The sequence below is a fragment of the Scheffersomyces amazonensis genome (genome assembly GCF_036850825.1).
Source record: "Scheffersomyces amazonensis strain UFMG-HMD-26.3 chromosome Unknown RJT21scaffold_3, whole genome shotgun sequence".
In the NCBI taxonomy this organism is placed as follows: Eukaryota; Fungi; Ascomycota; class Pichiomycetes; order Serinales; family Debaryomycetaceae; genus Scheffersomyces; species Scheffersomyces amazonensis.
Window position 1 is genome coordinate 1422550 of NW_027042743.1, and position 17049 is coordinate 1439598.

Here is a 17049-nt window from a genome sequence, read left to right on the forward strand (position 1 = left end):
CCTCTGCTACGGTATTGCGTAAATGGTCTTGGCTTTCGTCTATTCATATACATATTGCTATATAAGTGTTTTTTTTTCCACCATACTGACAGAACAACGGATATTCAGACAAATGACTGCATCAACTGGACACCGGACATTTCATTACTGTTACTTTTGTCTTTGTCACAACTGGTTCTGAATTTCTCCGTCTGTCGCTTGAAGCAAAGAGTTTTTGCGACAAAACTTTTGGAGCCTCTCAGTTGCTCGGACTCTGATCACAAAAATTTTCAGTACTTTTCTTTTTTAACTGTGGAGGATGAGATAAGTCGCTGTATGCAGTCGCACGCTGCTGACATAAATGATAGTAATAATTTGTTAGGGAAATTGACTAATAATAGATCCACCAGTACGTACTATCCAACTCCACAGTTTACTACAGGTAGTTGTTACATACAGATTAGTTTATGTTGTTTATTTTATTTTAACGGCTCGAAGGAAAATCTTAAATATTTCAACTACATATACTAATCTGCTCACTATAGATTATAGAATCAGCTTACATATGATAAGTAATAAATTAATTTCAATATGAGTGTTTCAAGACCTACAGTTAAAGGTGAGTCGAATTCGGCAAATTCTCCATTCCATGCCTCACCACCTGTATCAGTTGCATCTAATTCTTCAAACATACTAAATCATACTAATAGACAAAACAGTAGTACTTTTTTAAATCGTTACGAGAATAATAGTTATAATGAACAAATCCAAAACTTATCATCTTCAAAGGGTGAATTTGATTATAAGACTATAAATAAGCATCTAGTTCCTAGTGATGAAATGCTTAAATTACAAGGTGGAGATATTGCTAGACAACTTTATCAACAAATTGAAGAAGATTCAAGTACTTTGAACCCCAATGGAGTTCGTATTGGTCAGACTGATTCGGTATCCTCGCCTTCATCTTCTGGTGCCCCCAGAAGAAGAACAAGAAGTTCATCTTTTTCTACTTACCTTACTGAAACAAGACGTGAATCAACTGCTCTGGATATAAATGTACCTGGTGGTTTTCGTCGTGAATTTATTATTAATAGATCTTTAAGAAATAATGAAGAACCTCCCAATTTTCTTACAAGAAATTTCATTGAATTTTTAAGCATATATGGACATTTTGCTGGTGAAAATTTCAGTGATGATGAAGATTCCAATCATGCTAATGATTCTCAGAGTTTTGAAGATGTTTTTGATGAAGAAGCCTCTTTATTAACTAGATCTAATAACAATCACTATTATTCAATACCCAAACAAGTACCCAAACCGTCAACTAAATATAAAGAAACTCCCAAGGGTACTGCCAGTGTTCCAAAGGCATTTTTCCTTGTATTCAAATCTTTAGTAGGTTCTGGAGTATTATTTTTACCTAGAGCTTTCTATAATGGAGGGTTATTATTCTCTATTCTAGCATTAACTGGATTTGGGATTTTAACTTATTTCTGTTATATTGTGTTGATTGAGTCAAGAAAAGTTCTTAATTTAACTTCATTCGGTGAATTGGGTTATAAGACTTATGGTAAACCTCTTAAGATTTCTATTATGATATCTATCATTATAAGTCAAATCGGATTTGTTGCCACATACATTTTATTTACAGCTGAAAACATGTTAGCATTCATAGATCATATATTACCTTCAACTCCTTCATTTGTCACTACAGCAAATATTGTCATAATTCAATGTATCTTATTGATTCCATTAGTATTGATTAGAAATTTGGCTAAATTATCTTTAATTTCATTAATCTCTTCATTATTCATTATAATTGGATTATTGATTATCTTCTGGTTCTCGGGAGTTAATTTATTGGAAAATGGAGTTGGGCCTAATATTACACGTTTTAACCCTAATAGTTGGTCAATGTTAATTGGGGTTGCTGTAACATCTTTTGAAGGGATTGGTTTGATTTTGCCTATTGAACAATCAATGGCACAACCAGAAAAATTCCCTATGGTTTTATCAATCTCTATGTTTTTCATCACTGTATTATTTGTTGGTATAGGTACTATTGGATATTCTTCATTCGGAGATCAAGTGAAATCCATTATTATCTTGAACTTACCTCAAGGTAATGTTGCAGTTCAATCTATCCTTATCTTATACTCATTAGCTGTATTTTTAACAGCTCCTTTACAATTATTCCCAGCTATTAAGATTGGAGAATCAGTTATCTTTTCATCAAATCATAAAAATAAAAATGAAACTGGGAAATTGTATCAACAATCGGGGAAATATAATCCTCAAGTGAAATGGCTCAAGAACTTATTTAGAGGTTTATCGGTATCCGCCATTTGTACCATTGCATATTTAAATTCCAAAAACATTGATAAATTTGTCTCTTTCAATGGATGTTTTGCATGCATCCCATTGGTCTACATATACCCTCCTTTGATCCATTTGAAGACTTTGACCATAAAGAACAAGTTAACCAATCTTGAGAAATTCCTCAAAGCAGCTGATTACATATTAATTGTGGTAGGAATTGTAGCTGTCTTATATACCACCTATCAAATCGTATTTCTTAATTAGATAAACATCATTACTCATTCATTATAAAAGCATACTATATAGAAGTTTTGTCAGTCAATAAGTCATTTAGTTAGTTTAGTTTAGTTTAGTTTAGTCATAGATATACAGACATAACCACCCCCAAATTCTGACAGACTTTTGTCTGGTACAAATGTCTTTTTCTTTTTTTTTTTTTTGCAATTAGCGCTTCGCATTTGTATGAGAAAAAAATCCGATCAGACATAAACTTAAATCCCGTAACCAAAATAGGATTAAGAGGCTCATAGCCGAAGCTAGAGTCACGAAGAGTCAAGTCACTTTGACAGTTGTAGATGGCTACGGTTAAGAAAAGGACTTCTGACGAGTTGAGGTCCGACGGTATTAACGAGTCAGTTCCAATTCTGGCAGAACCTAATTTGTCAGATATGACTCAAGCAGACGAAGATAACAATAATGTTAATAGTAATGGTAATGGAAATACTATACAACCTTCTAAAAGATTATTAAGTTGTCAAAGATGTAGATCAAAAAAAGTCAAATGTAATTTCGGTAATCCTTGCGCGTTATGTGTTAAGGCCGGAGTTGATTGTGTTCAGGTTATTAATGATAATAGGAAAAAACGTCCTGGAGCTAATTATGTTACTACATTGGAGAATAAGTTTCAAACTCTTAGTGAGTTTTTTGTTAAACTTCAGAAGTCACAACCTGAAAAACAACGGGAATTACTTGAAGGTACTGATTTGGATGAGTTAATCACTACTTCAACTCCTTCATCATCATTGAAATCTCCATCGGCTCCAAGTTCCAATAATCCACCATCACCAACCTCTGCCCATGGCAATGGAGATTCCAAGATTATTGATTCAAGTGGAAATAAAGGTTCTAGCCCTGTATCATCTTCAGCCAATAATAGAAACTTTCATGAAGATTCAGGAGAAGCAGTTTATGGACCAACAAGTGTATATAATGATAATGTTATACAAAAGCAAAAGAAATCAGGTACTAATAATAAAACTGGTACAACCAATTCAACATTATCTATTAAATTATTAAATAAAGATGAAGATATTTTACATTGTATTAAATTATTCTTTACTTGGCAATATCCTGAACATAATATGTTTATCTTTAGAGAAGCATTTTTAACTGATTTCTTTAATCCTGAACCTAATAGCTTATATTGTTCAAAAGTTTTAATATTCAGTATATGTGCTCTAGGATCACGAATGAGTGATGAGGATAGAATATATAATAAATCCAAACAATATTATTTTGAAGCCAAGAATCTATTATTATCTCAATTAAGTCAACCATCAATCACATCATTACAGAGTTTTTTATTATTGGCGTTTTATGATATATGTAATGGATTCAATTCAAGTGGTTGGATGTTGAGTGGAAATGCTATGAGAATGGGATTTGATTTAGGATTCCAATTAAATCCAAAAGTTTGGTTTTTACAATCAAAGGATAAGTTAAGTCCATTGGATGTTAAAATAAGAAGTAGAGTATATTGGGGGTGTTATGTTGCTGATCATTTTATTTGTTTATTATTGGGACGTCCTTCACTATTAAAAATGAGTGATGCATCAATTCCTGAAACCAATGATTTACCAGATTTGGAATGGATTGATGAATATACTTATCAAGGATATAATAAACGTCAAAATAAAGATAGTAAAATAATTGATCCTTCTTATATATCTAATCCATTAAAGAAAATGATTAATTTAATTAATATATCAGATAATATGTTAAATGATATATTTACAAAATCAGAAGAAGAAAATGATGAATCAAATACAGAAGATTTAGATTTAGTATCAAGATTAGATAAACTTACAGAATATAATATTCAAATTAAGAAATGGAAAGATTCTCTACCAGAAGATTTACAATGGGATAGGAATTCATTAAATGAAACAGGAGATAATCCAACATTTACCAGTATTAGATTCTATTATTATATATTGATATTATGCTTAAATAGACCATTTGTTGGTACTCCATGGCAAAAGAGTTTGGATTTATCTCCACTTAAAATTTGTAATGATGCCATCCAAGATTTACATGTTGGTATAAATAGATTTCAAAAAGTTAATGGAACTCAAAGAACATCAATTTTTATGGTTTATTGTTCGATTTTAGCAATATCTATAATTCTTTTAACGAATTCAAGTACTCAATTACTTGAAGAGACTAAAGATCAGTTACAATTTTTTATGAATGTATTATACGGAAGTTCCAGAACATGGAAATTAGCCGAAAAATCATATAGATTGGTTAAAGTAAAACTTAGAAAGAGAAATGAAGAAGCCAAAAAGTTAGAAAATAAGGAAAATAGTGAGAAAACTAGACATAAACGAGCAAAATTAAGAAATGAATTGAAGAAACAAACATCTCACGAGGGGAAGAGTTCGGCAGAACTGTCAGTAACTAATACACCTGTGGTAAAAGAATCTCCACGGGTGGGTACAAGTACATTTGATAATCAGTTATATACAAACAATATTGAACCAGTAAGTGAAATAGGTTCAAAACACGCTTCACATCATGAACTTTTATCTGTACCTACATTACCTAATGTTCAAAATGATCAATTTAGGCCGCCTACTACCAATCAACAGTTTGTTGCTCAAGGAATGCAAAATACCACACTGAATGATGTAATATATAACAATCGACCGGGAGATGAAACCACCAAGACTTCAGTATCATCTATAAACTCAATCAACAATTCAATTGTTGAAACCAATACTGATATCTTATTCAATGACAATTTAGACTTCTTAGGTGGTCCACCAGTGTTAATGACTTCCGATTTATTTAATGAAGATTGGGAAGCACTTTTCCCCGATTACATTTTGCACCCTAAGGGTTAAACTTAGAAACTTTCGCACACACACTCACACTCCTCTCTCCCCTCTCCCCTGACTATATAATTATATACCGTCAATATCTCACGTCGTTAATGATCCGGTAGGTAAAATGTCTGTAGATGCTCTTGCGCACGGAAAAACTATCACAAGAAATTTCTCGAAAACATGGCGGCTTTAATAAAACCCACCGACATCTAACTACAGTAGCAGTCAATGGCTAGCGAAGTTAAGGTATCATCACCAAATGGTGAGTATACCCTCGTAAATATATGGGTGATAACTTTGGCATTAAAATTATTACTTGCCGTGGGTTATCACTCTACTGATTTCGATGTTCATCGGAATTGGTTAGCCATAACTAATAAGTTACCCTTAAGTAAATGGTATTTTGAAGATACTTCACAATGGACTTTGGATTATCCACCATTCTTTGCCTATTTTGAATGGGCTTTATCACAATTGGTTCCATCAATAGTTAAGGAAGATGGTTGTTTAGATATTGTATCAAGGGGTCAATATGGTTTACCAACTATATATTTTCAAAGATTTACAGTCATTCTAAGTGAAATAGTATTATTCTGGGCTTTACATTGGTATATGCAAACATCTAAAACAAATGACCGTGCTACTTTCTCTAGAAGTTATGTAGTAGCTGCCAGTCTTGTTTTATCACCAGGTTTATTAATAATTGATCATATTCATTTCCAATACAATGGTATGATGTATGGATTCTTAGTATTAATGATAAATAATGCTAGATTGAAAAACTATCTTTGGTGTGGATTTTGGTTTGCATTATTAATTTGTTTTAAACATATCTACTTATACTTGGCACCGGCTGTCTTTGTATTTTTGTTAAGAAGCTATTGTTTGAACTTGAAATATAATAAAAAAGTTAATGTGTTGATCAATTTAATTAGATTCGTGAGATGGAAGAATTTGATTAAATTGGGTCTTGTGGTTATAGCTGTTTTTGCTGTAGCATTTGGACCCTTCTATGATCAATTACCTCAATTATTCTCTCGTTTATTCCCATTTAGTCGTGGATTAACTCATGCTTATTGGGCTCCAAATGTATGGGCTATTTATTCCTTTTTAGATAGAGTTTTGATTCAAGTATACAGAAATCTAACCTTGAGTCGTTACCCCTTACAACAAATCTTTGAGTTCAATCCTGACTTGTTAAAAGATGAATCTTTAATCCAGACTTCTACAAGAGGTATAGTAGGAGATATTGAATTTTTGATATTACCAACAATCACTCCAAAGTTGACATTTTATTTGACATTATTTTATCAAATACTAGCATTATTACCATTATTTTATCAACCAACATTTAGAAGATTCATTGGAGCATTAACATTATGTGGTTATTCTTCTTTTCTCTTTGGTTGGCATGTTCACGAAAAAGCTATTTTATTGGTAATATTCCCAATTTCATTCTTAGTAAGTAGGGATAGACTCTTGTTAGGACCATTTAATTTACTTGTCTCCTGTGGTTATGTATCATTATTTCCATTAATTTTTACTAGTATTGAATGGCCTATAAAAGTTGTTTATACAGTGTTGTGGTATATAATATTTTATTTCAATTTTAGAAAAGTAGTGAGCATTCCAAAAGTACTTGAAGGTAATATATTAGATAGAGTTATTCATGGATATATTTTAGGTTTAATCCCATTAGTGGCTGTGACTACTTTAATGGATATTTTTGAGAATAAATTTGAAATTTTGAAAAGGCTCGAATTTTTAAAATTGATGTTCTATAGTGTCTATTGTGGAATTGGAATTATAAGCAGTTTTAATGGTTTCTCTTCGTATTATTTCATCTACGATTCTTTGTGGATTGATGATTAGATAAGTTTTTTTTAATGTATATAGTTAAGAATCAGATTATAATAGAGACTTTTATAAGACAAATAACTAAGTAACTTCTCTTCATACTTGTAGAGATGATTTGATATACAAAGAAAAGTAAAAAAACCAATGCTATTAAATTTAATTAAGTTTCTGTTATTTGGGTGCAAAATGTTTCTAAATTTGAAAGAAAGTTTAAGGTGAAATAAGCCTTCTATGGGTTTAAAATTAAGAGGCAAGTCAAGAATGTTAAACAGTATTGTTATTTACTACTTATAGCTAACAAGATGGTTGTAAGACTCTACATAGGTCCTCATTTTATGATGTTTTATCCTCAAATAGGAAAAGTTGGTACCGGTATAAAAAAGTCAAAATGTGGTAGCGCCGAATATTTGCACGTGATTGTCACGGGATCACAAATATAATTCCACGAATTATTGAGAGGTCATAAGAAACAAGAAAAGGGTTTTGTGGTCTAGTTGGTTATGGCATCTGCTTAACACGCAGAACGTCCCCAGTTCGATCCTGGGCAAAATCACTTTCTTATTTTTTCTTTTTTTGCACTTTTTATTGAAATTAAATGTCTGATATTATTGTAAATAATTGTCTGAAGGTACCACAGCACATATACCCCCAAAGCCAAGACTAATAAAGATATTACAATAGATCAACTCATTTCACTTAATTGATAGAGCCGCACATAATTTACGTAGCATGCACTAGTGAGAGAGGATTTACTAATCTATAACTTTACATTTCAAGATCTTTTCTATATTAACAAACCCTTTGGGGCCAGATAACCTTTTCCTGTCGGCATAATTTTTATTCCAAAGGTTTCGCTCTCTATCCAACTAGATATTTAATCTCAATAGATAGATTCTTAATTAATATATATCAAACCTGAAAGAGAGCTAAATGGTGGATAGTTTGTAATCAGGGTCACAACAGATATATTAAGGAAATATCAAGAAAACTTCGGTATCATGTTACATTAAAAGTTGAAGGATACATTCAGAATTGTCCGTATGATGTATGCATGAAATAATATCCGGATAATTATTATGCTTCCCAACCAGCAGTTACGAAGGTAAGGAACCATTTCCATATCAAGATCTACAACTAGAAATATAAGTAAAGGCATTAAACTGACCACCGGAACAGAGAGCCGCCAAGATTTTCCGGTATCACTTCTTCGTTATACAATTAGGGAAAATTACTCTTAGTTAGCGAAGCTTTGGGGCTGCTCGTAAATTTTTAGTGACCCTCAGCTAACTTTGCAGTCACCAAAAAAAAAAAGTGAGACGAATTAAGGGACCGATCCGGCAGCAAAAAAATAAACTATGCAGCTAAAACAAGTGACGTTCGGTGATTAAGAAATGCTGATGTCATGTTCCGCCAGTACAAATACAGCAATGACGTGGTAGATTTAAATATTTTAGTTAAATGCATGTGTGTTTTAATGATAGCGAATCACCGGGTCATCTTAGGGATTACAAACCGATTGCTTTTATGATAATATATAAAGATCAATAATTCTTTGAGTTCATTGACAGGAACTCGGATCCAGATCCCAAAATTCTCAACCACTAAATTAATTTAGATTATATATATTCTACACAAAACAATTACTTTACATTTCAACAAATGTTCGACGCTTCTGATTACAAGCTAGAAGACCTAGAAAATGCATTAGCCAATCATGTTCATGTCCATTCCAATTTCAATGGAGTCCTTGTAGATAGAAACTTGAATGTTATTCTACAAGATCTTATTTTGCATCCAATTGAAATTATAAACATCGTTCAAAAACTTGAGAAGGAAGATACCAATATCTTATGCAAAGATAGAGATGGATTCAAATTCCATGAAGACGCAAAGTCTTGGTTTAGTCATGTCTTAGATCATAATTATGAAGATTCAGATGATGAATTCGCGGAAGGTATCATAGGTGAAAAGATTTACAATTTTTAGCTGGTTTAAAAATAAATATAAATCTTAAGGACAAAGCTGTGGCAAATTCAATTTAGCATATTTAATTCTATAGGATCAGATATTTTATCAATTATTATCATGGTTTATGGGTATTTAGGAAATAAAAAATATAAGTTTTACTTTACTACATATAGTATTAGGAGCAACTCACAAGGAATAATTGATTGCTTTCTTGGGTAATTTATAGCAGATTAACAAATAATGCGATACATTACTAAATCGGGCAGTAATATATTTTAAGGTCGTGTAGTCATGGCTTTATACCTTGCTTTTTTGCCATCTTAACTTTTTTGCCATCTTAACTTTTTTGCCATCTTTTTTCTTCTAACATTTTTGATTCTTGATTTCTTATATAACATTTATTTCCAAGTCAACTGAGAGGAAGTACCATATAGATCTAAATACTTAGGTGAATTTGCACCCTTCTATGGACCGTTTATGTTAAGTTCCAGAATGAGACTGCTAACGTGAGCTATTTCAAATTCTTTCATGATCGTAATAAATTTGGCAAAGAAATCTAAGATGATCTTAACAATGTGTTCTAATGCTACTAACCATTCAGATAACTGTTTATTAACTTTTTCTTGGTCGGCACCTAATTTTTCATAAAACTCCTTTCTCTTTGGACAAGATTTCAAGGTTAATTTGAAATCTGACTTAATAAGCGTGCTATGATATTGAGATAAAGTTTTATCATAAGTTCTAGTGAAAGTACTAGCCAATTCATCACCAGGATTTTCGACCGTTTCTCTTATGGATTGAGATATGAATTGTAATTCACGAGATAACCTTAATAAGGGTGGAATTGCAAACCTATCGTCAGGATAACAGATAGCTTCGGATAATATTATATCTTGTAAAGTATTAGAACCTTGTAAATGTAGTGTCTTTCGAATGTCAGAAATATTACTGGTCATATCCTTTTGAACAATAGCAAAAACTGAAGAACCTGTTAAATCAAGTAATTTAACTAGAGACTCTGAGGCATCTAAGAAATCAACACTGTCGATCTTATTATCAACAATTTTAACATCCACGAAGGATTTTTTCATTTCATCAAAGAATGTAGACATATTAAATTTTGATTATACAACTTTTGCCATTTTATGGTGATGCTTCTATATGAATTGATAGCGTTTTGCCAATCAGTCGTATATTATTACTCTATAAAATACATAAGAGAGGTGTTAGAGAATCTAACCTTTTGGAAAACTTTAATTATTTAAATTTACTAGTATACCCTGATATTGGCCTGTACAATCCTGCATACATTTTTTTTTTTTCAATACAACATTTATTAAGTTCTATGTAAATAGAGAGTCATAAATGGTAAAAAATTTAGAGAAACTATGTAGATAGTAAAAAACTCTTGTTGGTTAAGGACATTGATAAAGATTGTAGTCTTGTTGAAAAGAAAGAGGTACTGGAGTTATCCAGTTAGCGTCTTGGCTCTATTTATTCAGCCAAGGTGAAGTATGATACCCATCGATAAAGAACTTTGTCGGTTAGTTTGTCACTAACCGGCTCAGTTCGTCGTTTCTTCCGGAGGGAATCAATAGCTTGTAGGTATCTGTTGATGCGTGTAGCATTTGTGATTGAAAGATTTGGATTTGCAACTAAAGCAGTGAAGTTAAGCGGAAGTGGAGGTCCGAGTTTTTCCCAGAGTTTGACAGCTACTGTACAAGACAAGTAGATGTGGCTAGCTAGTTCGGAGTTTGATACCGTAGTTTTGCATATATCACAGGTATTGTCTGCGATGGGATTGTAGTGGCGTCTGTAGCCTAAATTGTAGCGATGTAGTTCATCGAAATTGTTAGGAGCATTAAATTTTAGATGATTCAATCTTGTCCAGAATTTGATCCATTGAGCTTGTGATATACTCAAGTCAACTGACCAACCATTTGGTTCAAGGCATACTCTTTGCTTGGTCTGTTTAGCCTTGCTTCTGCTTTTGAAAGAACTCGGTGTGAGCTCATACATGTCGTTAGCCCATTGGAAATTACGGGGCGTTTGGAGGATGAGTTGTTGTATTTCTTCTTCTGAATAATTTTGAGGTAGTTCAAACCGATAAGGATTTTTACTCTCAGCTATATCAAACCATGCTGAGAAATAGCTTTGTTCAGCATTAGTAAAAAAATTGGCGACACACATGGAATCTTTAAGAAAGACAGAAGGGTCAGTCTTATGCCTGATGGGGGTACCCGCAAGGAGACGAAACCAAGGATATGTTAAACGTTTATTTGGTTGGAGTGGGATTTCTGGAGGAACATAAGCATTATCATTGATATACTGTTGAATTTTATCTCGAAGCAATATCTGATGAGATTGTTCGTCGTTGATTAAGATATTGTGTATAAATCTGGCTCGACGTCCTTTGACTTGTTCTTCTAGATCAAGAAGACCAAATCCTCCTTGGGCCTTAAGAGCATAAAGATTAGTTACACCAATGTGAGAAGGAAAGAAGTTTTTGATCATATCATTTATTTGTTTGATGTCTGATGACAGCATAGGATGATGTAAGTCTCTGAAATAAAGTTTGGAAAAAACCAAGGAGTTGATTCCTTCAGCTTTTTGATGGATTGATAGAGTTCGAACCGTTGTTGTAACTAGTCCTACTCTGAGGCTTTCAATATATGTGGGCCACAGAAAATTATTTATACTGATTCCTAAATATTTGAAGTTTTGATCTCGAATGGGAGATTGTGGAAAAGGGAGGACTTCTTCCATTGGTTCATCCGTGAAATGGTAGATCTTGGATTTCTTTTGGTTGATTAGTGAACCTGAAGCTTGTTCAAAAAGTGCTATTTCCGATTGTATCGTAAGCAAATCTTGTCTGCTACCAGTGAAGAGTGTTACGTCATCGGCAAAGGCTAAATACTTTTGCTCAATTGTCTGGCCACACCTAAGTGGAAGTTCAATTCCTGATAATTTGTTTTCTAGCCTAGTCAAGAAAGGCTCCAAAGCTATGTTGAATAATAATGGAGATATTGCAGATCCTTGACGGGTTCCGGTACCCAAAGAGAAGGGGGGACTGAGGAAATCATTGACTATGACTTTAGCTTCTTGTTGTTGTGTAAGTAGCATGATTATATTGGTGAACTTTAGTCCACAGTTGATGTGGAGGAGTAATTCTCTCAAATAGTCATGATGGAATCTGTCGAACGCTTTAGTAAAATCAAGAAGTATAACCGATTGATATTCTTGTGGTTGTTGTTTGAGTATATGGTTAACTAATGCTCTGAAACGCATTATTTGTTGATCCATTTGTCTTTCTGGCATAAACCCAGTTTGGTTTTTACCGATGATAGTGTCGATATGTGTAAGTAATCGGCGATTTAATACCGAGGCAATTAGTCTAGTAGTTGTATTGATTAATGATATTGGTCTGAAATCCTCCACTTGTATGGATTTTTCCCGTTTGGGAATGATTTTGATAATGACTTCTTTTAAGATTGTAGGTAAGGATGATGAGGTAAAAAGGTTGTTGGCGGCAGAGACCACTAATGGACCTGTTTTATCCCATGTCTTTTTCAAAAATCTGAAAGTAAGACCATCAGGTCCTGGTGCACTTTGATTGCTTGTATTCTTTAAGGCCAATGTAAACTCATCTAAGTCAAAGGTTTGATTGAGTTGACGTTGTTGATCAGTCGAGAATTTCTTATTGAAGCTCTGAATATATTGATTCATAGCCGTTGGATAAGTATCTCTTGGAGTGAACATACTTTTATAGTATTGGGAGATGGCATTAAGTATGTCTGGAGTGGTGGAGAATTTTTGTGACCCTGAACGAATCACAGTGATTAAGTTATTTGAGTAGTTACTACCATTAAAAGCTTCTTTTAAGTCTTTAAAATATGAAGCAGTATATGGCGTAGTTATGTTATTATTTTGGGTTTCAAATACATTTACCCCTCTGATCTGGGTGAGTTGACGATATTTGTTGGTAATTGGTTGAATTAGGTTGACCATATCCGCCAAAGAATGGAAGGGTTGGTCTTTGATTAAGTTTATGAAGTCATCGTCATCTAAGTATTTCTCGGGAACTATAAAACGTTTTCTTCCCGCCGTGATACGTAGATTCTCAGTTACTAATAGATGAAAACCTATAGCTAAGTGAGTGGTTGATATTTGGGATGGTTTTTGCATGAAAAATTTTAAGATTTTTTCATTTTCAGGATTGGAGATGTAAAACCGGTCGATTCTACGTGATGCTTTATGGTTTCGGTTGGTAGGAGCTATAGTGTTAGGACGGAGGTATTTGAACGTATCTATTAGACTGTTTTTGTTAATAAGTCTGATAAGATATTGAGTGGCCTGAATATCTCGGGGCTTGGATGATTCGTCTGAGTGAGGTATTACATTATTAAAATCCCCACCAATTACAATGATGAGATTGTGGTAGTGGTTAGCTTTAATAGTTGAGATAGCTTTGTCTATTTGGTAAAATAGATATTTTTGTAATTTGAATTTTTTTCCTGTGGGCGCGTATATGGATACTATTAAGTAGTGACGATTATTTTCTAATGATTGGATAATAATGTCTGCTACATATGGTTGGTATTGTTGTTCTAGTTGATTTGATAGAAGCGAAGTTGATATTATTTTGAATTTTTGGGAATTGTTTTGAAAAGCAATTCCCGTTCTTGAGGATGGTCTGGTGTAGGCTAAAGTACTACTATTTTTGGAAAGGGTTGTCGATAAGTTATCTGCATCACCCGCCTTGATCTCTGTTAAGAGACTTAGGTCATGGCGTTTAAGATACTTGAAAACGTTTTGATGATTTTGGGTTTGTTGTATATTTATTGTTGTGAATTTGAGTTCTTGACGAGATTGTGGTCGTAATCTTATTTTTCGGTTACGAAATGATAGTATGTCATTTGATTTATTCATAACTGATTGTTATTTAAGCTGGAAGGGAGATTGTCATCAAAAGACTCTGTAGCAAGCAGAGTGTTTGAATGTTGGCTGTCAGATAACTGCTCCTCCATACGGTTGGATGCTTTCATGACAGCGTTTAATTTTCGTTGATGTAGAATTCGCTCTTTTGGCAAGTCTCCTTTTGGTTTACTTGGAGAGCGGAGTTTGCCAATCAGTGGCCTGAGAAGACCCTGATTTAGCGAAGGAAGTCGTCTCGTAGTGGAACTTGGCGACTTCGTGGGGGTTGAGTTGGTGGAACTAAATGGATGATTTGGTTCCTCTGCCATAGTTAAATCGGTATCAATTTGAGTTGGTTCTAACGATGGCTCGTCAGAACGGCTCAAATCAATATCAATTTGTGTGTCTATGAAACTATTGGCAGGGGTAATAGTTTCTGAATAAAGGTTTTCAGAAGTTTCTGATTCAGTGATATTTTTTGCAGCAATTGCTGGTTGGGTTTCTTGATTATCATTTTTTTTGGAGTTTTTGGATTTTTCAGTATTTTTTTCGGAGGTTTTTTCAGAAGTTTTTTTATTTTTTTTTTGTTTTTGATTTTGGTGTAATAAAGCAGTAACAGTTGAAGTGGAGTCGGAATCGGAGGAGGAGAGTTCTTCTTCATCTTCCTCGTCAGAAAGGACCATAAATGGGTTGCTGGTTTGAATAGCAGAAACAGCAGGGTTTGGAATTGAAGATTTTTTAACCGTTTTGGTTGGGGTGGTAAAACTACCATTTTTAGTTTTTTTGGTTGATGGTTTGACCATTGATACGTCATTCTTAGGAGGTTCGTCATAGTCAGTGGTGCGAGGACGTTTGTTTCCTTCGGCCTTTTCTCTAGCAGCCTTATGGCCTGGTCCATTATGTTCACGTGAGTCACATCTAAGACAAGGAGCATTTGTACATCCCCATCTAGTGTGGGCTTTAGTGTGACAGTAGGAGCAGAATTTAAGGTGTGATTTGATGGAGACTTTATGATTTTCAAGTATTTTCCTTGTGCCCGTGGGAATTGTGTCCGTAGTAAGGTCTACGAGAAAATAAAGGGTAACCATTCTTTTCTTGTCTTGAATTTTAGAAAATTTAGGTTCAGTACTTTTGATAAGTTTAAAGTATTGTTCCGGTTCTGAATCCAGAGTGGTAAGGACCTTTTGAATGTGGGCTGGAGGTGAGCCCGAATAAAGGGATTGCATTCGATTATCAAATGTCTTGGATTTAGTTTTGGGCTCAGGGCCGAAGAAATCTCTAAGTTTGGTGCTGGCCTGTAAGGCGTCATCTTCTGGTAACTCATACTCAAGAAGGGCAAGAGAGTTGGAGATCTTGTGATTCAAGGTAAAGTAGAAGTCAGTACCATTAATGTGAAGTGGTCCTGTTGATGAAGAGGAGAGAACCTCTTTAACAATGGATTGGATATCAAAGTGATGGCTTTCTGGGTATGTCTTAGGATCATACTTATTCAACAAATGGTTTAGTTGGTGGAAAGTGATTGAATAAATGTCACTAAAATACATTTCGGTACAGTAGTCTCCATTTATGAGCAATCTAAAATGATTCTTGAGACTGAGGTCTCTACAGGTTCTCAACGTTTCCACCAAAACTTCTTGTGTTTCGGAGTTGAGATCTTGTATACTTAATTCTAAGTCTAAAAGGTTGAAAGACGAGGCAAAATCCTGATCTTTAAGTTTAGAACTTTCAAGGAGTTTTTTGAGCTCCTCGTATTGGTTGACATGCAACCTAGCTCTAGCGAAGACCCCTTCGAGATTGTGGATCTTCTGTTCAACATCGTTTTCCAATTTTGTAAAGAATTGGTTGAAATGTTGGTCTAAAAGGGTAAACATTGTTGGAGTGTCAATGGGAGGTTGTTGGGTAAAATCAATACTAAGATTGTTTGTGGTGAAGATATTTTTACCAGATTCTTCAATGTATAATTCTTGAAAGTCTTCTGGAACTTCCTTTAACCGATCTTTCAAAAGTGTATAGGCACTAACCCCCAAGTTGTGATGAACTTGGCGGGTATAGTAGAACTTAGCGTATTTAACACGTTCTTCATCGTTTAATAAAAGATCTTTCTCAAGTTTTTCAACAATAAGTTCGTATTCCTGTAATTGTACCGGGTTTAAAGGATTATCGATAGGAGGAAGTGTAGACTTTTCCTTAGTTCTAGTTCTAGTTGCAGCCGGTTTAGCAGCTTCAGCATACGTGAGCGGAGTCACGTGACTGGTTGAAAAATTTTCGACCGTTAAATCGGAAATGGGTTTTTGGCTGGTAGGAGCCGAATTCAGGGAATTACGGACGCTTGACAGCTGGTCTAAAGAGTTTGAAGACAGAGATGAGTCCAGGACATATTCCGGAACATCGACGTCGATCAGATCAGGTTCTAAAGCCCCTTGTAAGGGGTTGTTTGAGTGGACACCTGGGGATTCACTCGCAGTTTCATAAGTCGACAGGGCCGACGGGACTAGCGTCCTATCAGGTGGAATCGGCTCGGGAGGAGTTGGGGGAGGTAATGACTCGTTAAGAGATGCGCTGGGAGTACTGTTTGAGGCCGTTAGACCTATATTAACAGAGTAGTCAGACATTTTTTATCACGAGATAGAAAATCCTGCATATAGAGAGTATATCAGATATCTATGAGTAACATTCCATCTTTACTTCACCATAAATTGGCCTGGCTAGCTCAATGGCTAGAGCGTTTGACTTTTAAGAAAGTTTAAAACACATACTTAAGGTATCAAAAGGTTGCGGGTTCGACCCCCGCGTCGGGCTTTAATTTATTTTTTTTTTCATTTCGGGAAATTGTGGTCACGTGAGCCATTTTATAATTTTTTGAACAACATTGAAAATTAGATTCGTCTTTTAACATAATGGCATC

At 34.2% G+C, this 17049-nt stretch overlaps 3 protein-coding genes and 2 non-coding genes across 5 annotated transcripts; 4 read left to right on the forward strand and 1 right to left on the reverse strand. All coding sequences in view use genetic code 12, as the record gives it.

Moving 5' to 3' along the window:
• Nucleotides 1–570: 570 nt before the first annotated feature.
• Nucleotides 571–2562, forward strand: RJT21DRAFT_85186 (uncharacterized protein; the record flags this gene model as incomplete). Its single annotated transcript, XM_064885431.1, has 1 exon — nucleotides 571–2562. One exon carries the CDS (start codon nucleotides 571–573, stop codon nucleotides 2560–2562), a length of 1992 nt encoding a protein of 663 aa, XP_064738744.1.
• A 2992-nt stretch (nucleotides 2563–5554) lies between these two features.
• ALG8 (dolichyl-P-Glc:Glc1Man(9)GlcNAc(2)-PP-dolichol alpha-1,3-glucosyltransferase) lies at nucleotides 5555–7326 on the forward strand. The gene has a single exon (XM_064881765.1). The coding sequence runs from the start codon at nucleotides 5634–5636 to the stop codon at nucleotides 7275–7277; it is 1644 nt and encodes a 547-aa protein (XP_064738745.1). The 5' UTR covers nucleotides 5555–5633; the 3' UTR covers nucleotides 7278–7326.
• A 415-nt stretch (nucleotides 7327–7741) lies between these two features.
• On the forward strand, nucleotides 7742–7815 carry RJT21DRAFT_t80. Its single transcript has one exon. It is a non-coding gene; the product is annotated as a tRNA-Val (tRNA).
• Nucleotides 7816–9368: 1553 nt separating this feature from the next.
• RJT21DRAFT_120552 (GLTP domain-containing protein) lies at nucleotides 9369–10535 on the reverse strand. The gene has a single exon (XM_064881766.1). It carries the CDS (start codon nucleotides 10340–10342, stop codon nucleotides 9695–9697), a length of 648 nt encoding a protein of 215 aa, XP_064738746.1. The 5' UTR covers nucleotides 10343–10535; the 3' UTR covers nucleotides 9369–9694.
• A 6308-nt stretch (nucleotides 10536–16843) lies between these two features.
• On the forward strand, nucleotides 16844–16943 carry RJT21DRAFT_t81. Its single transcript has one exon. It is a non-coding gene; the product is annotated as a tRNA-Lys (tRNA).
• The last annotated feature ends 106 nt before the right edge of the window (nucleotides 16944–17049 follow it).